Source organism: Rhinocladiella mackenziei (genome assembly GCF_000835555.1).
Source record: "Rhinocladiella mackenziei CBS 650.93 unplaced genomic scaffold supercont1.1, whole genome shotgun sequence".
Taxonomy (NCBI): Eukaryota; Fungi; Ascomycota; class Eurotiomycetes; order Chaetothyriales; family Herpotrichiellaceae; genus Rhinocladiella; species Rhinocladiella mackenziei.
The window spans coordinates 1,840,565-1,856,533 of NW_013550604.1; the positions used below are offsets into that span (position 1 = coordinate 1,840,565).

A 15,969-nucleotide genomic window follows, 5' to 3' on the forward strand; every position below is an offset into this window, starting at 1 on the left:
CAGTCAGGGCATAGATCAGCAGGATAAACACGGACACCTTTCGGCTACAAAGGATTCTCCAGATTTAAGCGTCGATTAAAAAAAAAACCCCCACTGCTCAACCGACGAGGCCGTTGAGCAACGCATAAGAGAGAGGGAGAGGCAGCTCTAACGAAGGTTGGGGCTTCTCAAGTGGCAGATGATCATCTTGATTCGACATGGGAATCGACCTCCAGTGAGATTGAACTCGTTCATCATTTACCTAAGGCGTGCATCTTTGACTACAATAAGGGGGTCATGTGAAGAAGTGTGCTCTCATGTATGACGCGCTGGGTGCATGTGGAATTTCGAAAACCAAACCTGCCCCAACCCAGCCTTCGTCTGCGCGCCGATGATTGGTCTGCTTCTTTGACAACAGCATCATTCATCTTTCATATTACAGGCTTGACCCTGTGTCTTCGCCAGCCTCTGTTCCTAGGAATATTCACTCTTACTGTCAGGGCGGAAGTCCTTTAACTATGGGGGAACCAGAACCCACCCACGCGCGTCAGAAAAATGTCTTTGTCCTATGCTTCGATGTTCGTGCTTGACCTTCTCTGCACTGAATTTCCAGGTATTGGTTGACAAAATTTTAGGGTACTGGGAACAAGTTCAGTGGTACCGAGACGGATAGTAATATCCTCAAACTGTACCGAATGCTCGATCGCACCGATGTTAGCATGTACACCTTTTACCAACCAGGCATTGGGACGTACATCACCTCTCATTCGGTATGCTGAGAGGGGACGGGGGTAACGAAGGCGAATTTGGGCTAAATCTTTTTACCAGATGCAAACAACTTCCACCCTGGGGAAAATTCGATCTTGGTACACAAAAGCCAAAGACTCGGCTGTCGGCTCGTCATTCGCCGATCATGTCATGGGTGGTTACAAATTCCTGATGCGATATTACAGTTGTGAAGATGACTTGTACTTCTTTGGTTTCAGCCGCGGAGCGTATACGGCTCGTTTCCTTGCCGAAATGCTCGACCATATAGGTTTGCTCAGTGCTGGGAACGAAGAGTTGATCAGATTTGCTTGGAAAACCTACGCCAAATGGGCCGCTAGAACCAATGATGGCAGTGACGGAGCGAAACGCAAGGAGGTCGAGCAATATGAGTTCATGCGTGGTTTCAGAGAAACATTGTACCCATTCCCCCACCAAATAGTATGGCCCTGGCAGCTGACAACCCTCACAGTAGCAGACCAGTCCGACGAATTCGTTTCCTGGGACTTTTTGATACCGTCAATTCAGTCCCAAGATTTGAATCAGCTTGGATGCAGCGAAGCAAATTTCCTTACACTGCACGTTCATCTGCTAAAGTCATAAGACATGCGGTATCAATCGATGAGCGACGAGCCAAATTTCGACAGGACCTCATCAATGGCTCTCAACCTCAACGAGAAGACAATGCGAATGAAAGCTTGCACATCCATCGATATAACTCCGACCTTGCTCAGATGTCGAAAAACTTGGAATTGAACGGTGTTCACCACCACTCTTCAACACATAATGCTGCTGCACCGAGAGTCGAGATATCAAATTCGGACCGCCCCGGCCAGTTGTCGGTGCCAACCCCGATGATCGGGGAGAAAAGCTCTTCTGAAAGTCTAGCCGCGCCAATACATCCCCCTGGCATGGAGCATCTTTGTGCCAAGGGCCATAAACACCGTCGACGCCAATGGTCTGAGATGAAACGCACACAAGATATCCAGGAGGTTTGGTTCGCTGGCGGTCATGGTGACATCGGCGGAGGGTGGACAAGAAGCGATGGTGAACATTGGATGCTCAGTCATGCACCCCTCGTGTGGATGGTACATGAAGCTGAAAGGGCAGGCTTGAAGTTTGACCCCGCGTGAGTGTTCATGAAATTAAAAATATTTGAAAGTCCTAATTTTTCTCCTACCAGTAAAATGGCACGTCTTTCCTGTCTTCCCGACGGAGTCAATGAATTTGGTGATCCGCTTGAGGATGCCGAATTCCGCAATATGTGGTACCAGACCTTGGAAGAGTGTTATGTCGCCAGCGTAGTTCATGACTGCTTAACCCCGGGAGGTGGTCTTCCATGGACCACCGTGGCATTCTGGAAAATGATGGAATATCTGCCGTTTCGAAGAATGGACTTACAAAAGAATGGTACCTGGAAAGCTATTCGTTGGTAAGTGAATCCCCACCCTAGACCATGTTTCGCATAGACTTACTCGATCTCATTAGGCCCCTCCCAATGGGAGAGACTCGAGACATTCCTGCGGATGCACAAATTCACAATTCCGTTATCAAGCGCATGCAGCACGATCCAAAGTATCGACCCGGGAACCTGATTATTGGTGGAGGTGGTCGAGGAAATCCGCAGAGCACCGGAAAAGTATGGAATTGGTGATTGGGTGTCACATATGTGGGAGGGAGATGCTATAAAACACACATATGTACGAAGACGGTCATGAAAATCTGCTGAGACTCCTCCGTATGGAACGCTTTGCTGGGGGGTTCTATTTTTCACAATTGGATAATGGTATAATGGGGTCACGTGGAAAACAATTCCGAGATCAGAAATTTTGTACTGCGTTTAATTCCTACGGGCCAGATTCTTAGAATCCCGATTGCCCTTCCCGTTCTAGCGGGAGAACCTTCGTCGTTGGGACTACTCGCCCACTTCGTTTCAAATTTCCAAACGTTACAGACCGGATGGAAAAGGCTGGTTGAGAGGATCAGCGTTTTCCAAAGGCCGAAATCCTATGGAGTCCAAGATAGCACTGCCTGCTTCAGTTGAAGATCACACGGAATCGCTTCCCCTGGGCCTAGTAGAAAAAGTCCTCAACCGGTTCTGTTTCAAACGTTAGGTGCAGAGCACGCTCAATTAAAACTGCCCAGCGTCTTTTCCGTGTGTTCCAGGGAAGCTAAGTCGGCTGCCCCGTTCAGCGATGGTGCACTTTTTCTAGATCAATAGTTGAGCCCTCGACGATTTCAGCAGGAGAACTGTCATTGTCATCGTCATCCCAAATTCCCGACTTTGCGTCGAGACCCTCAAGGGGATATTGCAATTTTCGTCAGCGTCATTGTAGCTGTTTTTTGTCGGAGATGTCTTGGCGACGAGAGTGTGTCCCAGCAGAGACAGAAGAGCGAGTCTGAAATCCGAGTGGTCCATTAAGTTTGATACGCATGTGTTTCTCTGCGGACCCTAATATTGATCGCTTGTGGGAGGAGTGGTGTGCTCAGCCAGTGCCAAACTCGGTGACCGTAAATGCGGTAGTACTGGCAACGGCATTCCTGCGATAAAACCAAATTTCGAGACATGACGATCGACGCCTTCGTAGCGTGCCTGAAATATTTCCATTGCATTTAGAGTACAGTGTAAGCACTCATGAGCGGTTCATGCCATGCTTTGCAGAAGGGTACATACAAAAAAAAGTTTTGCAACATCGCGAACGCTGACCTAGAATAAATGGGGGCGCTTACATGCTGATTGGCAGCCTCTCCGTGCAGCTTCCGCGAGGCTTTTGATCAGAGATTTTTCGAAAGGCCGTTTGGATCTCTCGCGACTGTTCGAAAAGTTGATTCGGGGGGGAGGGGTTGATGGACGTATCAACCGAATGGCCATTTTCAGTCTATTTGTGCAGTAATTGTGTTCACAAACCCCCCTCTTTGTTTCGTTCTCGACCCATCGCTGGTACCATTCCGCACCTTTGGAGAGTCATGAGCTGGGGCCTAAGCGAACAACTCGGGCTGACCTCAAAGATACATCTCCGATTAAAAAAAATACCCAAAACGGCATAGATGCCGAGAGATTCGGGTTCCCGAGAAATCATAAATTTTGGTACTCGGTAAGCCGACGGATGGCATTGGCGAATGTAAGGCAATGGGACATCTCGAGATTGATCTCCTTGTCACCTGTCGTGGCGCTCTTGGCAATGTTTCGTCATAATATCATCGGAGCCTCGAGATCAGCTCACCAGAGCCTGTCAGAGTAGATATTTCAGCAGCCAACCGGATGGACCAGGATTGCTCGTAGAGATGCCCATCCTACGAGGTTGCTTCGATTCATACAGAGTCTCTCACAGCCTAATGGACGTAGGATGGATCACTAAAACCAGTGATATTGAGGAGAGCACAAGTCAAGAATCCCCAATTGTTTTTCGAATCCCTCTGTCGAACAATGGGTAGTACCCCTTTACTTGGAAAAGGGTTATCACCAAAGAATAGGAGTAGAAAAGGGGTCAACCAAGCGTGTATGTATACTGGCAATCTGGCAGGACCAATTGCCAAAGAGACAGTGCATTCAATACATCTCAATTTGCAATCCCAGTTTGACACTCTCCCTGCCTTTGAAGGGAAGTGTCTCTATGTACGAGTTGACTTCAAGTCAGAAGAAAGAAAAATCCCAAACACAGGTGGACTTTGTCCTCAGGATCAAGATGTTTACGGCTCCCTCCCTTACCGAAGCAAATTCGTTAATGTAATGTTCCACTTCTCGTCTATCGTTGGCTTTGATGCGAAGGATCTTTCAAGCTGTTAACCAAAGGCGGAACTGGTAGGGAGAAGATTGCTTGTTTGCTCACCTTCCCTTGCTCTGGGTCATGGAGATCAAAGACTTCTTCGGCAATGTCACCTATCTCAAATCAGCTGGTCTGAAATTTCCGCCCTTGGTAGTTCCGAGCCGTGGAATTCTTGTGCTTACCCTTGAGTAACCGAAAGCTTTGCAGAGCATCATCCAGGCCAAATTGCTTCTCGTATTCTTCCCTCCAGGTGTGTTTAGCGGATAGTACCACGTACCACGTGATTGTGGGAAAAGAGACAAATGGCTTGACTCGCTTGATCAGGTCGATGCCTCGATACTTGTTGTCTTGATGAAACAACTTCTGCACCGAGACAAAATTGCCAAACGGAAAAACTCCGCCGGCAGCAAAGTCGTGGACGATCCACGGGACATTTGCCGTAAATTTCACCAAGGACTCGTAGTTCTCAACCCCTGTCAGGTGCACAACGGCTCCTGCAATGTCCTCGCTGTCTTCTTGGATGACAGGAAAAAATCGAGTATTCCAAGTTTCGACGTTTGACTTCCAAGCCAGCGCATTTTCCTCCGCTAGCATCTCCTTAGGAGCATCCGCAAGTGATTTGCCCTCCTTGAAGACATCATACCAGAGGGCTCTCATGTGTGAGGAATCCAGATTACTGAGAGGATGTGCGGTGCAGGTGTGTAGGTGGTCAAATCGTTGTTCACGACGACTGAACCAGTGTTCTTAGGTCTATATTTATGGGGCGTGTCTGCACAGATGACTCTCTTGTCAGACTTTATGACACGGCATGAACTATTCAGATAGATGACCCGGGCCGAGATATACGGAGATGAGCTCGGTAATCCGTGACGTTGCCGTTAGCAAGAATGATCGAGGAGCGAATACAGGGGTTGCAGGCAGGGACGCGAAACGAAAACTCCACTTTTGGGGATTTCAGCAATCATTGCAATTGAGGCAAAAGCACCACGACCGGTCATCCTGATCAGCGTGCATAAAGTTTAGAATATATCGAGAGGGCAAGGACATGAGTTCCGTCACGGTGGGTCATTCCTCCAGTCCAGATGATTCTTATTCAACGCTGATCGAATACGTAGTATCAGGGTTCCAGCACCATCACCATCATCGGAGCAGGACCTGTGGGTTTATATCTTGCTTTAATTTTGGGTCAGGCGGGGATCGAAACCTACGTTTTTGAACGAGAGACTACCATGTTACAATCTCCAAAGGCAATTGCATGTTCCACGGCCCAAGAGAGCGAAGACACCAAAAAAGGAATAGCGGATAGTTGAAGGTACTTTGCAGTTGTCCTTGAAAGGGTTGATATCTACGAGGACGTCGTGAGTGCCGGCTATAAAACACCGTAGGACCGTAGGAGTGTCCTAGAGAAACAAAGGTATGGAGGGAAGCTCAATATCCATCGTCCCCAATATTGTGCACGATCTAGAGACAGAATCCGATTAGGGGCCGGTCAACCTTGTAGTGGGCCCCAGAGCTATGGTCTGTGGTCGCCAAAATCGGTAAAGGTCCAAACTGGCGCGCTGCGACCAGAGTGAGGGTTGTAGTAGGTGCCACCGCAGAGGCCTGAGTGAAAAGGATGCTCGGAAACGAACCCGGTAACGGCTCTCAGTATTCTTCCCTTCCAACTCGTGATTGACCGTTGATTTCTCGTCTCACCAACTCCGTTGGCGACCTCGATCTGACCACAGGCTGATGGATACTTGTAGAAGGACAGCCTATACCTGGCCTCATTCCTATACCGAAAAGCAGAGTGGTCTTTCTATCATTGCCTCCTCAACTGCGCCGGCAAACCGTCAACGCTTCTTAGGCACCGGCCCTCCAAACGCAAAGAGAGCGGAGGATTTCTTTGACAAACTACTTAACAGGCGGGACGTTCCGAAATGGACATTTGTTCAACTCGCGGACAGTTGGACAAGGATGAGCGTAGCAAGGTGTTCTGCGGACCTCGTCTTCCCGCTGACTTTCCCTCTCTGTGTATGTGCGGGGGACCAAATGGTACCTGGTTGAACCTCTCTGGTTAAAGGGCAGCGCTAGCGAAGGTCTCAGGGAATATCATGTGTAGCTTGTGGCTAATCGCGGGGTTAAACGTGGAGCCCGGAAGTTGAACCCCCCGGACCGTGGAGCGTTCCAGTGGGGAATGAGGGCGATATGATTCCCGTCCCACTGCTTAGCGCTCAACGATCCTCAAGGCCCCTTGGGGTAAATGAACTCTCTTTCTTTTTTGATCACTTTGAAGCCATAGTACTTCCTGACAACACCATCTCTGTTTCAATGTTCGCAATGAATGAAGCTATGGGACATCAATTAGCTCCCGCTCCCGCGGACAAAGACCCATTCCCGACCGGAACAAGTCCTCTGCAACCAGATACCTTTTCCGCAGCACCCGATGATATTTCTCAGCAGGCGTCTGAGAAGGCCAAGAGGCTACAAAGTCGAGGTGAATCGCCCCCTTGTAACTCGGGCGTGTCCGGTTTTTTTCCCTCTCTCAAGACTCACAAGCGTTGACAGGGAGAACGCATCCCTCCCCGGATACATTCTGGTGCAGCAGGTGTTCACGAGCAACCACGTAGAACTCGATTTTCGCCGATTCGAGTTTTTATCATCAGATAGTAGACGGAGAACTCTGAATTCGGATGCTGATCTGACGGTAGGAGCATGTTGAAGCGACACACATCCAGGCACCACGGTCACAGATCCAGCACGAGATCACAACATGTACGCTCGGCCCCTCGAGCGTCTCAAGCGTGTCAATCCTGTGCTGCCGCGAAGGTTAAGTGCGACAATGCGCAACGCTGTGGACGTTGCTCCAAGAAGAATATCCCTTGTGTCCGATGGCATCCCATATCTAGCGGCCATGCTGTCTCCGATTATAGCGGTGACTTGGATGATCCGTCCGTGTACGTGTCGTCTGCCTCGTCGGATCTTCAACCTCTGCAGGTCATGACACCCTGCCTGGATGTTACGGGCCTCTCAGAGATGCCACGCAGCCCCCGCGCAGAGCCCCGCACACCAAGTGTCACCCGTACGGAACATGTTTATCCTTTTGAACGTCCTTTCCCATAACTGATTGATGCAGAGACATGGAAGAATCGAAGCTCCTATGTCGATCCTAACGGCCCTTGGGATGATGCGTTCAACGGCATCATTGGATCAAGCCGAGAATTCGGATTCGCGAGCAACATGTTCGACTTAGGGAACGACATCAACTTTGTCTTGACTGATCCCGACATCGATTTTCTGGCCTCCCTCCCGAAGTTACCATCTTACGATCGCGTCAATACGCCTCCATCGCCTTCCGCCAGCCTCGCCTCGAGACTAGGTCAGGCAACCTCTGACGCAGTCGTGGAAGCTTTCAAGCAATCTGCTGGTCGCTGGGATCCTGAAAAACATCATTACCGGGCAGTAGCTTTAGAGTCGTCTCTGTCTCTCGGAACCACCAAGATTGACGGCGTTGGGAGATTTGATCCACACATATTCAACGAGGACCTTTCGATTAATATCCGAGATCAAATCCTGGGTGTCATCGCCCGATCGTGTGAGCAAGACAATTTGGTTCATGTTATATCGGCCTTTCCGGGAGTCGAAGTCCTCGACAGATTGCTGAAAGCATTCTTAACATGGCACGTCGCTCAGACCGAATCCTGGATCCATCTTCCTACAATGTCGCTGAAAGAAGCTCGAATTGAACTACTGATGGCTTGCATCGCCTCAGCGGCTGCGATATCGCCAAGTCGACCTGTACAGAAGTTTGGACTAGCAATACAGGAGTTTTTGGTGTTTCACCTCTGGCAGATGGTAAGATGAAAAAAAGAAAAATAAAAGACTTGCTTCCTCCGGTGTCGTTACATGTTGGTCCAGAAAGAAACTAATTGTGTGCATGATCGACAGTCAGAAAAAGCCAATACGCTTATTCGAGACCTTCAATTTCTTCAGGCATTTATGTTGCACCTCCAGATCGGGACCTGGAGTGGCATTAGAAGGAAAATGGAGATGTGTTCTAGTTTTTTGGGTATACTGTCGAACGTATGGAAAAAAGTTTATTCCGTTTGGGTACGGAAATACTGACGATATGTGTAGTCCTTGCGCGGAGGCGACCGTTATCGTTATGCCTCATACACAGGACTCGTTCCCCACCCCGACGATGAAGGTTCCGTTTTGGAATCAAAGTGGAAAATTTGGGTACGGGAGGAATCATTTAAAAGGTGAGTTTGATACCCCCAAAAAGAAACGCACGGCAAAAGTGCATAGACTTGTCACGGCTTGGTCCTTCCTTCTGACGAACTGCTCTCTCTCTCTAGGCTTGTCCACTGTGTATATATTTACTCCTCCCAAGAGACCCTGTTGACCTCGGGAACACCACCTATATTCTATTCTGAGCTATCTCTTCCACTACCTCAGGCAAGGAGGCTGTGGTTCGCTAGGTCAGCTACAGAATGGAAGACTGCTTTCTTGGATATGCAACTCGACGAACGAGGCCGTTCTCCTTGTATCATTGATCTGCTGTCCGATCCTACAAGGATGGGTTCGCTGTCTACCCTGTATGACCGGGGACTAGCAGAAGTCGCCTTCCTCTATGCATGTTCGTCTTTGATCCGTCGCTACCGACAAGATCAAACGGTTTTCTTGTCCAATGGTAACGCCAATAACCGCGAACGTGTGTTGTCGGATGAAATGCAACATAGAGGGATTCTGCAGATCTTGAACGATGCCCGATCGAACCGTGAGCGCGACAATGAACATACTGCCCCGGAATCAGACTTGATCCTAGAGGTGCTATTCATGCACCTTTTTGCCTCACTGGATCAAATGGAACTTGTGGCAGGTAAAGATGGTCCGGAAGAAGCGCGACTTGCCTACCCGTCTCTTCATCGGTGGATCCAGACCTCAGGCGCCAGACAAGCTGTTTGGCATGCGGGCCAAGTGTTGAACGCTCTGCGTAAGCTGCCACCCGAACAGCTCAGCAACTTCTGCGCTGTCGTGGCCTATCACGCCAGCCTTTGCATCTGGATCTATGGAGTTGTCTCACAGGACGGGAACGATTCTGCTTCTGCCAAGTCGACGCCTCCGTCATCAGATCAGCTGCCCGAAGTCTTGATTGATGGCGAGGAAAGCATCGAGACACTACGTTGGATCAGCCAGAATCGCGGAGTCCCTGTCATCACGGACGATTCCGAACCACATACTGCAGGCCGCCGATTGAAGAACATACCGATCACACGTAGTGGGGAGCTCACTGACGTGGTTCTCAGTACGGTTATGGTAAAGTTTTCTTGGAAGAACTCGGTCTTGGTGGAAAATATTTGCCGCTTATTGCATGCGTTGGGAAAAACATCCAAAGGCGTGGAATGATAGACGGGTGTTGTCAGCCTCTGCTGTAGCGGGACGCTACGTGCATGGATTATGTAAGGGGGCAAGCAAACATGGGTGGGTATAAAGACGGCGAGAGCACTGAACTTTTCTTGTAATTAGAGCTTGGTGTGTGGTTGCTCAACAGCTTTGGCGACGACATCCTCCCTGCATGACAGGCACTCAAGTGCTAAACCGTTCATCACCTTTACACTACGACAGCGGAAGAACCGTGAGTATTTTTCCCGAACAGCGGGTGTGCCTGGGGATGGTAGCAACTTCGGGGGGCTCCCTGACTTTGGATATTATTATCATTGTATAGGTCGCATGGCCATATATCCAGCAGTTGTCAACACTGCTCATGTATTGTTAACCTTGAGTTCATAGCACATACCCAAAGCGAAATCGATCTAACGCCTTGTCTGGTAGTATAAAATATACATGTGGATTCCTCAGGGTCGAATCTTCGTTTGTCAATGAAAAACTGAGAAAGATATCAGTACAATAAGGTATCCATTAGGCCTTCAACCTTTCGAATGTAGAGAAGTCGAGAAAAGTGATTGAAGGCGTGTAAGCAGCTCTTTATAGAAGAAAGACCCAACTGACAGTCTCGTACTGTGGCTATACCTTAGAATCTGGCCAGAAGGTCGACATGATAGTAGTGTCGCACCATCCTTCCAGAGTACTCGGTCCTGAAGGGTCGCTGAAACTGTTCTGGCCCTTAGAACACCTCTTCAGACTTGAGCTGAGGACCAGGAAGACGAGGCATTGTGAGCAATATATGTCTTCCCCCAGGAAAACTGCCATAATTCGTCACATTGATGAAATAGGCGCCTATAGGAAAGTTATCCCGACCCATCAATACTCAGTAGGTTGACGGCTGGTTGCATGTAGTGCGGCAGCATTGGGTCGACGTGCAGGCTAACAACCCTAGTTCGGGGAATTCTTTCCTTTGTAGATCTTGGAGAGAGGCTGGAGTTTTCCCTCTGAAACCATGGGAGCGACGTGATTTTGATGGTCAGGCAAGTGTCGATAAAAAGGGCAAAGATCTACCCCGGTAAAATCCGCCTTGAGTCCTGCTGAACCAAAATGTCTAGACGATTGGTGATTTCAACTACTCTCTCCATACGGGCGCTGAATTATGTCATGATAGTACTACGAATTTGGTATTCGCTTGGCTGGTGCCCCACTTGCACATTCTTCAATGGTGAGAGTTCGATGCCGCCGTGGGGGCGAAGTTTGTTGGTTAGTTGCCAGCTTCTTGAAAGGCTGCTTTAGGAAGTGCGAGGCCTTCACATTTGTTTGATTCTCGAGTCATTCATTATGTCCGACACTACGCTTTGTTTCTTGATAGCCAGGAGCTTATCCCGCCCAACGTCAGATCCGGATAAGGCGTGGACACCCTTCCGCTCGAAATCCTAGCTTCTTTGACCCATTTGGAATTTCCATGAAAAAGATCTCATTAAACGATGACTATGAGCCTCTGAACGGTAAGGACGGGACATGTATTTTTGGGCAGAGCCAGAATTTGAGCTTTACGCTTTTGACAGCGTCAAACAGCTTCGGTCTCCCCACCTCGACCCACGCCAGCCAGTGGCGGCGCTAGGGGCCACATATGGAAATCATTCGTTTCGTACTGGGGTCGCGGTGCAACATTTAGATCGAGATTCTGTCTAGCAATCAGCCAAAGGAAGTGTACGCGGAAGCCTCCAAGGGTCTTTGCAAGCAGATGTTGCTCAAAGCATCATGACAGGCTTGGGAAGAGCAAGCTGCGGCATTGTTGAGGTAAGTCGGCAATCAAGGATCGTCCTAGATTTCGAACACTTCAGAAGTCCGCGCTGTTGGCCAGTCACGTGACTGGTTACCTTGGCAACGTCACGTGAGGCTGTTTGGCTTGGCAACTTGCGCCCTTCTTTTCGTCTTGCTCTCTCTTAGATAGAACAACAACACATTCCTTCTCTAGACTCCACAGTCTATCACGCGCAATTGCTAGAGTTTCTGGCCCACCGTCTTTATTGTTCAACAAACCTCGGTCGCGTGGTGAAAATATTAGTCTCTCTGTCTTTAACCTGATCGGGAAAATTTTGTACTGCGTTTCCCTCACCAGAAGGTCGAGGTTGCTTCCGCCAGTTCCGATGCATGCAGACGTGAGAGAATTTCGAACAGCTAACTTCGATCTCCCAACCGAAGAAATCGTTTGACGAGCAAGACGGCAAGATCCTCGTACGCCACACTCCCCTTGGCGTCACCGTCGGCGCCGTGCCCTGGAAATTATCCTGTCGCCCCTCACAGGCAACTCAATCATCATCCCCCGTTCGGAGTTGCGCAGTCGCTTAACGGAGACGCGACAATCTCGGTCAATGGCTAACGGCTCATCCAGGGGCAGCTCTGTCATGTGTTGATATCGGAGTCTCCTGGATTTCGGGTGTTGAGATGAGCGTCCAGCATATATCAGGATGTGTCTTTGACATGAATATTGACGGAAATGCTGACCATCATGATAGATTGCCACGCCCAGCCTTCAGGCCAGATAAGTCGGAGTCCGGTCTGGTCTATTTTTCAAAAATGCCGAATTATTGTCGTCAACTGGGGCCCAGGTCAATGTGAACATTCCACCTTCCTTCCCTGGAGATTTTTCCTCCCCCAACGAGACAGGAAGGTGTAGATAATTTTAAGTAAGGCCAAAGGCGAGGATGTCGGAAGGAGATCCCAGGAGTCGAAACGAGGACGGTGCACGAGATAATTCGCGGGATAGATACCGAGATCTTAGTCGTCGTGCTCTACACTCGGCTCTCTGGGATTACACTTTTGGTGGAGAATGAATGAAGTGGAGCGACACGCAGCTAATGTAAAAGCCCGTTATGAAAAAGCCTCAAATCCTTCTGATCTGCTGCATACTGGTCAGGTCATAATCCTGGAAACTGGATCTGGTAGAAGCCTCTGCGATCAGCTCAGCACCTGAATCATCTCTCGGCCGTCTGCGTTCATGATTGATACGGCCCATGACAGCGCTCGTGAGCAGCCAGAACTAGCGCATAAACCCGATCCGCTTCCACATAGTTTCGGCCGTCATGGTGTCAGCTAGCATGTGGAGCTGAAGAGGAAAACTCCTCGGAATAGACCCCCATATTTGTATCCAGTTGTTTATTTGCACAAATAAATCGAGTGACTCATCTAAAAACCTTTAAATTTCCATTATGGCAGTACTGTAATCAGTTATTCGAGACTTTGAGATCGTACACTAACTTAAGAAATCAAATGGTTAACTTGAGGGCCACGTAGTGAGAGAAAATGGACACCCGTTGCAATGGTGCTATGCAGACGAGCGGCCGGCTAACTATCCCCAATTGTGCGGAATTGAATCTCTGCCATGTTATTGCTCTCCGATTCTACTCAGGCTCACCGCTTATTATTTTTGACATTAATACCGGTCTGCTTGTTGAACCAAAAATTGTGCGTTTGCCAGTCCTTTTCTGGTTGAACCAATTCAAGCCTATAGCGCCGCAGCAGGTTAGGAAGCAACTTGTGGATCTCGGCGAGCGAAATCTACAACCAGACATGTCAGCATAGTGGTTCATCATCCATCGACTTGTCAGGCATAACCGATGCAAAGTAGAGTCATAAATGGACACTCACATTCTTTCCAATGCATGTGCGTGGACCACCGCCAAAGTTGAGCATGTAGCGATCCAGATTTTCTGCTCCTGGCTGCAACCACCGGTCTGGGTTCCACTGGTCCGCATCTTTACCAAAGATCTCCTTTTTTGAAATGTAAGACTGCTGCATTGATGCCGACACGGCTACCTGGCGGAAAGTATCGATGTGATATCGTCTGCGGCACATGCCTGGGCATAGACATGCCGACGGATCCTCAAACCTTCTTTGCAGCAGGCCTTGAAATATGGAAGTTTCATTGCTTCCTGATACCTGACTGCTTGCTCCTTCGAGGACCTGTCCTCCTGCAGACTACTAGACTTCGCAGGGGTCGATTGGGGGGATTTTCTGAATTTAACAGAAGAGTCCCATCTGATAAGCGAAAAAACTCCTCTCATCTCTTCATTTGATTGTGCAAGCATTGATTTGAGAGAGCAAGTGATGGCGAGGTTTCTGCGTCTTGCAAATCCCAAGAGCCTGAATGCAATGGCAACAACCATGTCGGGCGTTCCGATGTTACGTGGGTCACACCCAGCGTGGACGTCACGTGGTTTGAGGTCAGGGACTGTGAGTATTAAGGCACGGAGCAGGGATACAGAGCGTGTCGGTGTATCCAATGGTAGGGGTGTGATAATGAACGAAGTTGACTACAGAGGACTCGAGGGTGCGAGCCACGACTATATAGACATCCCGATTACCCAAAGGGGTAATGAATGTAATGCCAGAATATAATGCCCAGCCTATTCCATCATGACATTCTTATCCTGATCCGGTCATCACGTGCCTCGGCATGCCTTCCTATCTTATCTCTCCTGGCCTCCTTACAAGGCCACTCGTGACATCCGAGCCTTTCAATCGCAGCCTCCTTCCGTTGCTAGGGAATTTCCACCCTATATCGACCACAGCCGAATCAATCATGAGTCCATGTCTACTGGACCTACTCTACTGGACCATACATCAAATTGTTCAAAGAGGTCAGCGTAGTAAAACCACGTAACAGCACAGTGAGACTGGCATGGTCGGTGGTTTCAGAGAATGTCTGCCTACGGTTCTTTTCGCCCTTCAATGTACGAAAATTCCTTGAGCTCTACTGGTCGGTCTGGCATCCAAACGTACCTATCATCCACCGGCCGACCTTTGACCCTACAACCTGCCGGCCGGCCCTCCTTATGTCAATGGTACTGATCGGGGGGTGTGTGTGTGGCTTCAATTCTGTCGAGGAGGTTGCTTTTATGGATGTCGATTTAAGCAATGACTCGGTCTCGACCCTTTGGCGCAAAAGTTGAAGGTACAGGCTCTTCAGGCAGCATACATTGTCTGCCTCTATCAAAATTGGGAAGGTACTGACAGCAGCAAAAAACGCATCCGCCGGGATAGATTTAGCAAGGTTCTTTCTGTCGGTTTTCAGCAGCTGTTCAACTGATTCATTCCATAGGCATCAAGACATCCAGATTACAGTCCGCTGGGACATAGCTTTAACTGGGCAGATTTTGTGGCCAGGGAAGAACTTATACGGTATGTCCGTTTGCCGACTGTCTCAACCCCTGTGGATCTCAACACACTAACCGAAGCTTTTAGTATCTTTCTTTGGATTGCTTTATTCGATGTCGCGTTCGTCATGTTCAATAATCTACCAGGAATGCATCTACTATTTCGCATGTCCGGGAGCGTGTCTTCAAGCCGCAACGGCCGATGATTGTGCTGCCGAAATCCAACGGTGGATGATTGGGAAGACTGCCGTCTCTCAGAGGCCGTTTTACTCAGCTATCGAGATCCTTTGCAAGGGCAACCTTACGCGTGAGACATTACGAGCACTTGCATATCTTGGACCGATGAATCTTTTCGCACTCGAGTCTTGTGAGTCTGCTCTCGAAGCGATTGTGGCCAGCTGTTGGGGGAACTAACAGCCTATGACAGCGATCCATACACTGATTTTCCAACGCACCAATCAAGTCTAACCACCATCCCTCCTCGGCTAAGGCACGCCAGGCTTGCGCTAACTAGCTGAGCGCGATCCGAACCCTCACAAAGATTGAGTCGATCATGATAGCACGAATCCTTCCAATCGCTTCTTCGTCCTCGAACCTACGTTGTGAAGTCGATTCTCCTCCCAAACCTCCACAGGTGTCCCAAGAAGAAGTCAAAGTTCTTTATCGGCTTGCGGAAATGCCTCCTTGAATGTGATGAACAGATCTTTTGCTTGAGGCTTCGTTCTAGCTTAGGTAATTTTCTCAGAGAACAACCCTAAATATTTGCGCATGTGGCCTCTTTCGCGGTTAGTTCCCAACCAGCTTCAAGATGGCCGGGGATGACCATGGCTGGTTGAGGGCTTCGATGATGTCCAGAGTCTTTGGCCAAGCTTCGAGGATCTGTAATGTTTCGACCCTAATACAGAGCGTCAACACCTTCTGTCATATCG

The 15,969-nt window shown here is 49.1% G+C and overlaps 3 protein-coding genes across 3 annotated transcripts; 2 read left to right on the forward strand and 1 right to left on the reverse strand.

Moving 5' to 3' along the window:
* Window positions 1–497: 497 nt before the first annotated feature.
* Window positions 498–2,398, forward strand: Z518_00640 (uncharacterized protein; the record flags this gene model as incomplete). Its single annotated transcript, XM_013421242.1, has 6 exons — window positions 498–557; window positions 615–749; window positions 808–1,163; window positions 1,217–1,873; window positions 1,928–2,176; window positions 2,233–2,398. The coding sequence occupies 6 exons, from the start codon at window positions 498–500 to the stop codon at window positions 2,396–2,398; spliced, it is 1,623 nt and encodes a 540-aa protein (XP_013276696.1).
* Window positions 2,399–4,490: 2,092 nt separating this feature from the next.
* On the reverse strand, window positions 4,491–5,168 carry Z518_00641 (uncharacterized protein; the record flags this gene model as incomplete). Its single annotated transcript, XM_013421243.1, has 2 exons — window positions 4,491–4,624; window positions 4,694–5,168. The coding sequence occupies 2 exons, from the start codon at window positions 5,166–5,168 to the stop codon at window positions 4,491–4,493; spliced, it is 609 nt and encodes a 202-aa protein (XP_013276697.1).
* Window positions 5,169–7,263: 2,095 nt separating this feature from the next.
* Window positions 7,264–9,899, forward strand: Z518_00642 (uncharacterized protein; the record flags this gene model as incomplete). The annotated part of the gene is made up of 6 exons (XM_013421244.1): window positions 7,264–7,376; window positions 7,424–7,572; window positions 7,627–8,345; window positions 8,439–8,573; window positions 8,628–8,752; window positions 8,849–9,899. 6 exons carry the CDS (start codon window positions 7,264–7,266, stop codon window positions 9,897–9,899), a joined length of 2,292 nt encoding a protein of 763 aa, XP_013276698.1.
* Window positions 9,900–15,969: the final 6,070 nt, after the last annotated feature.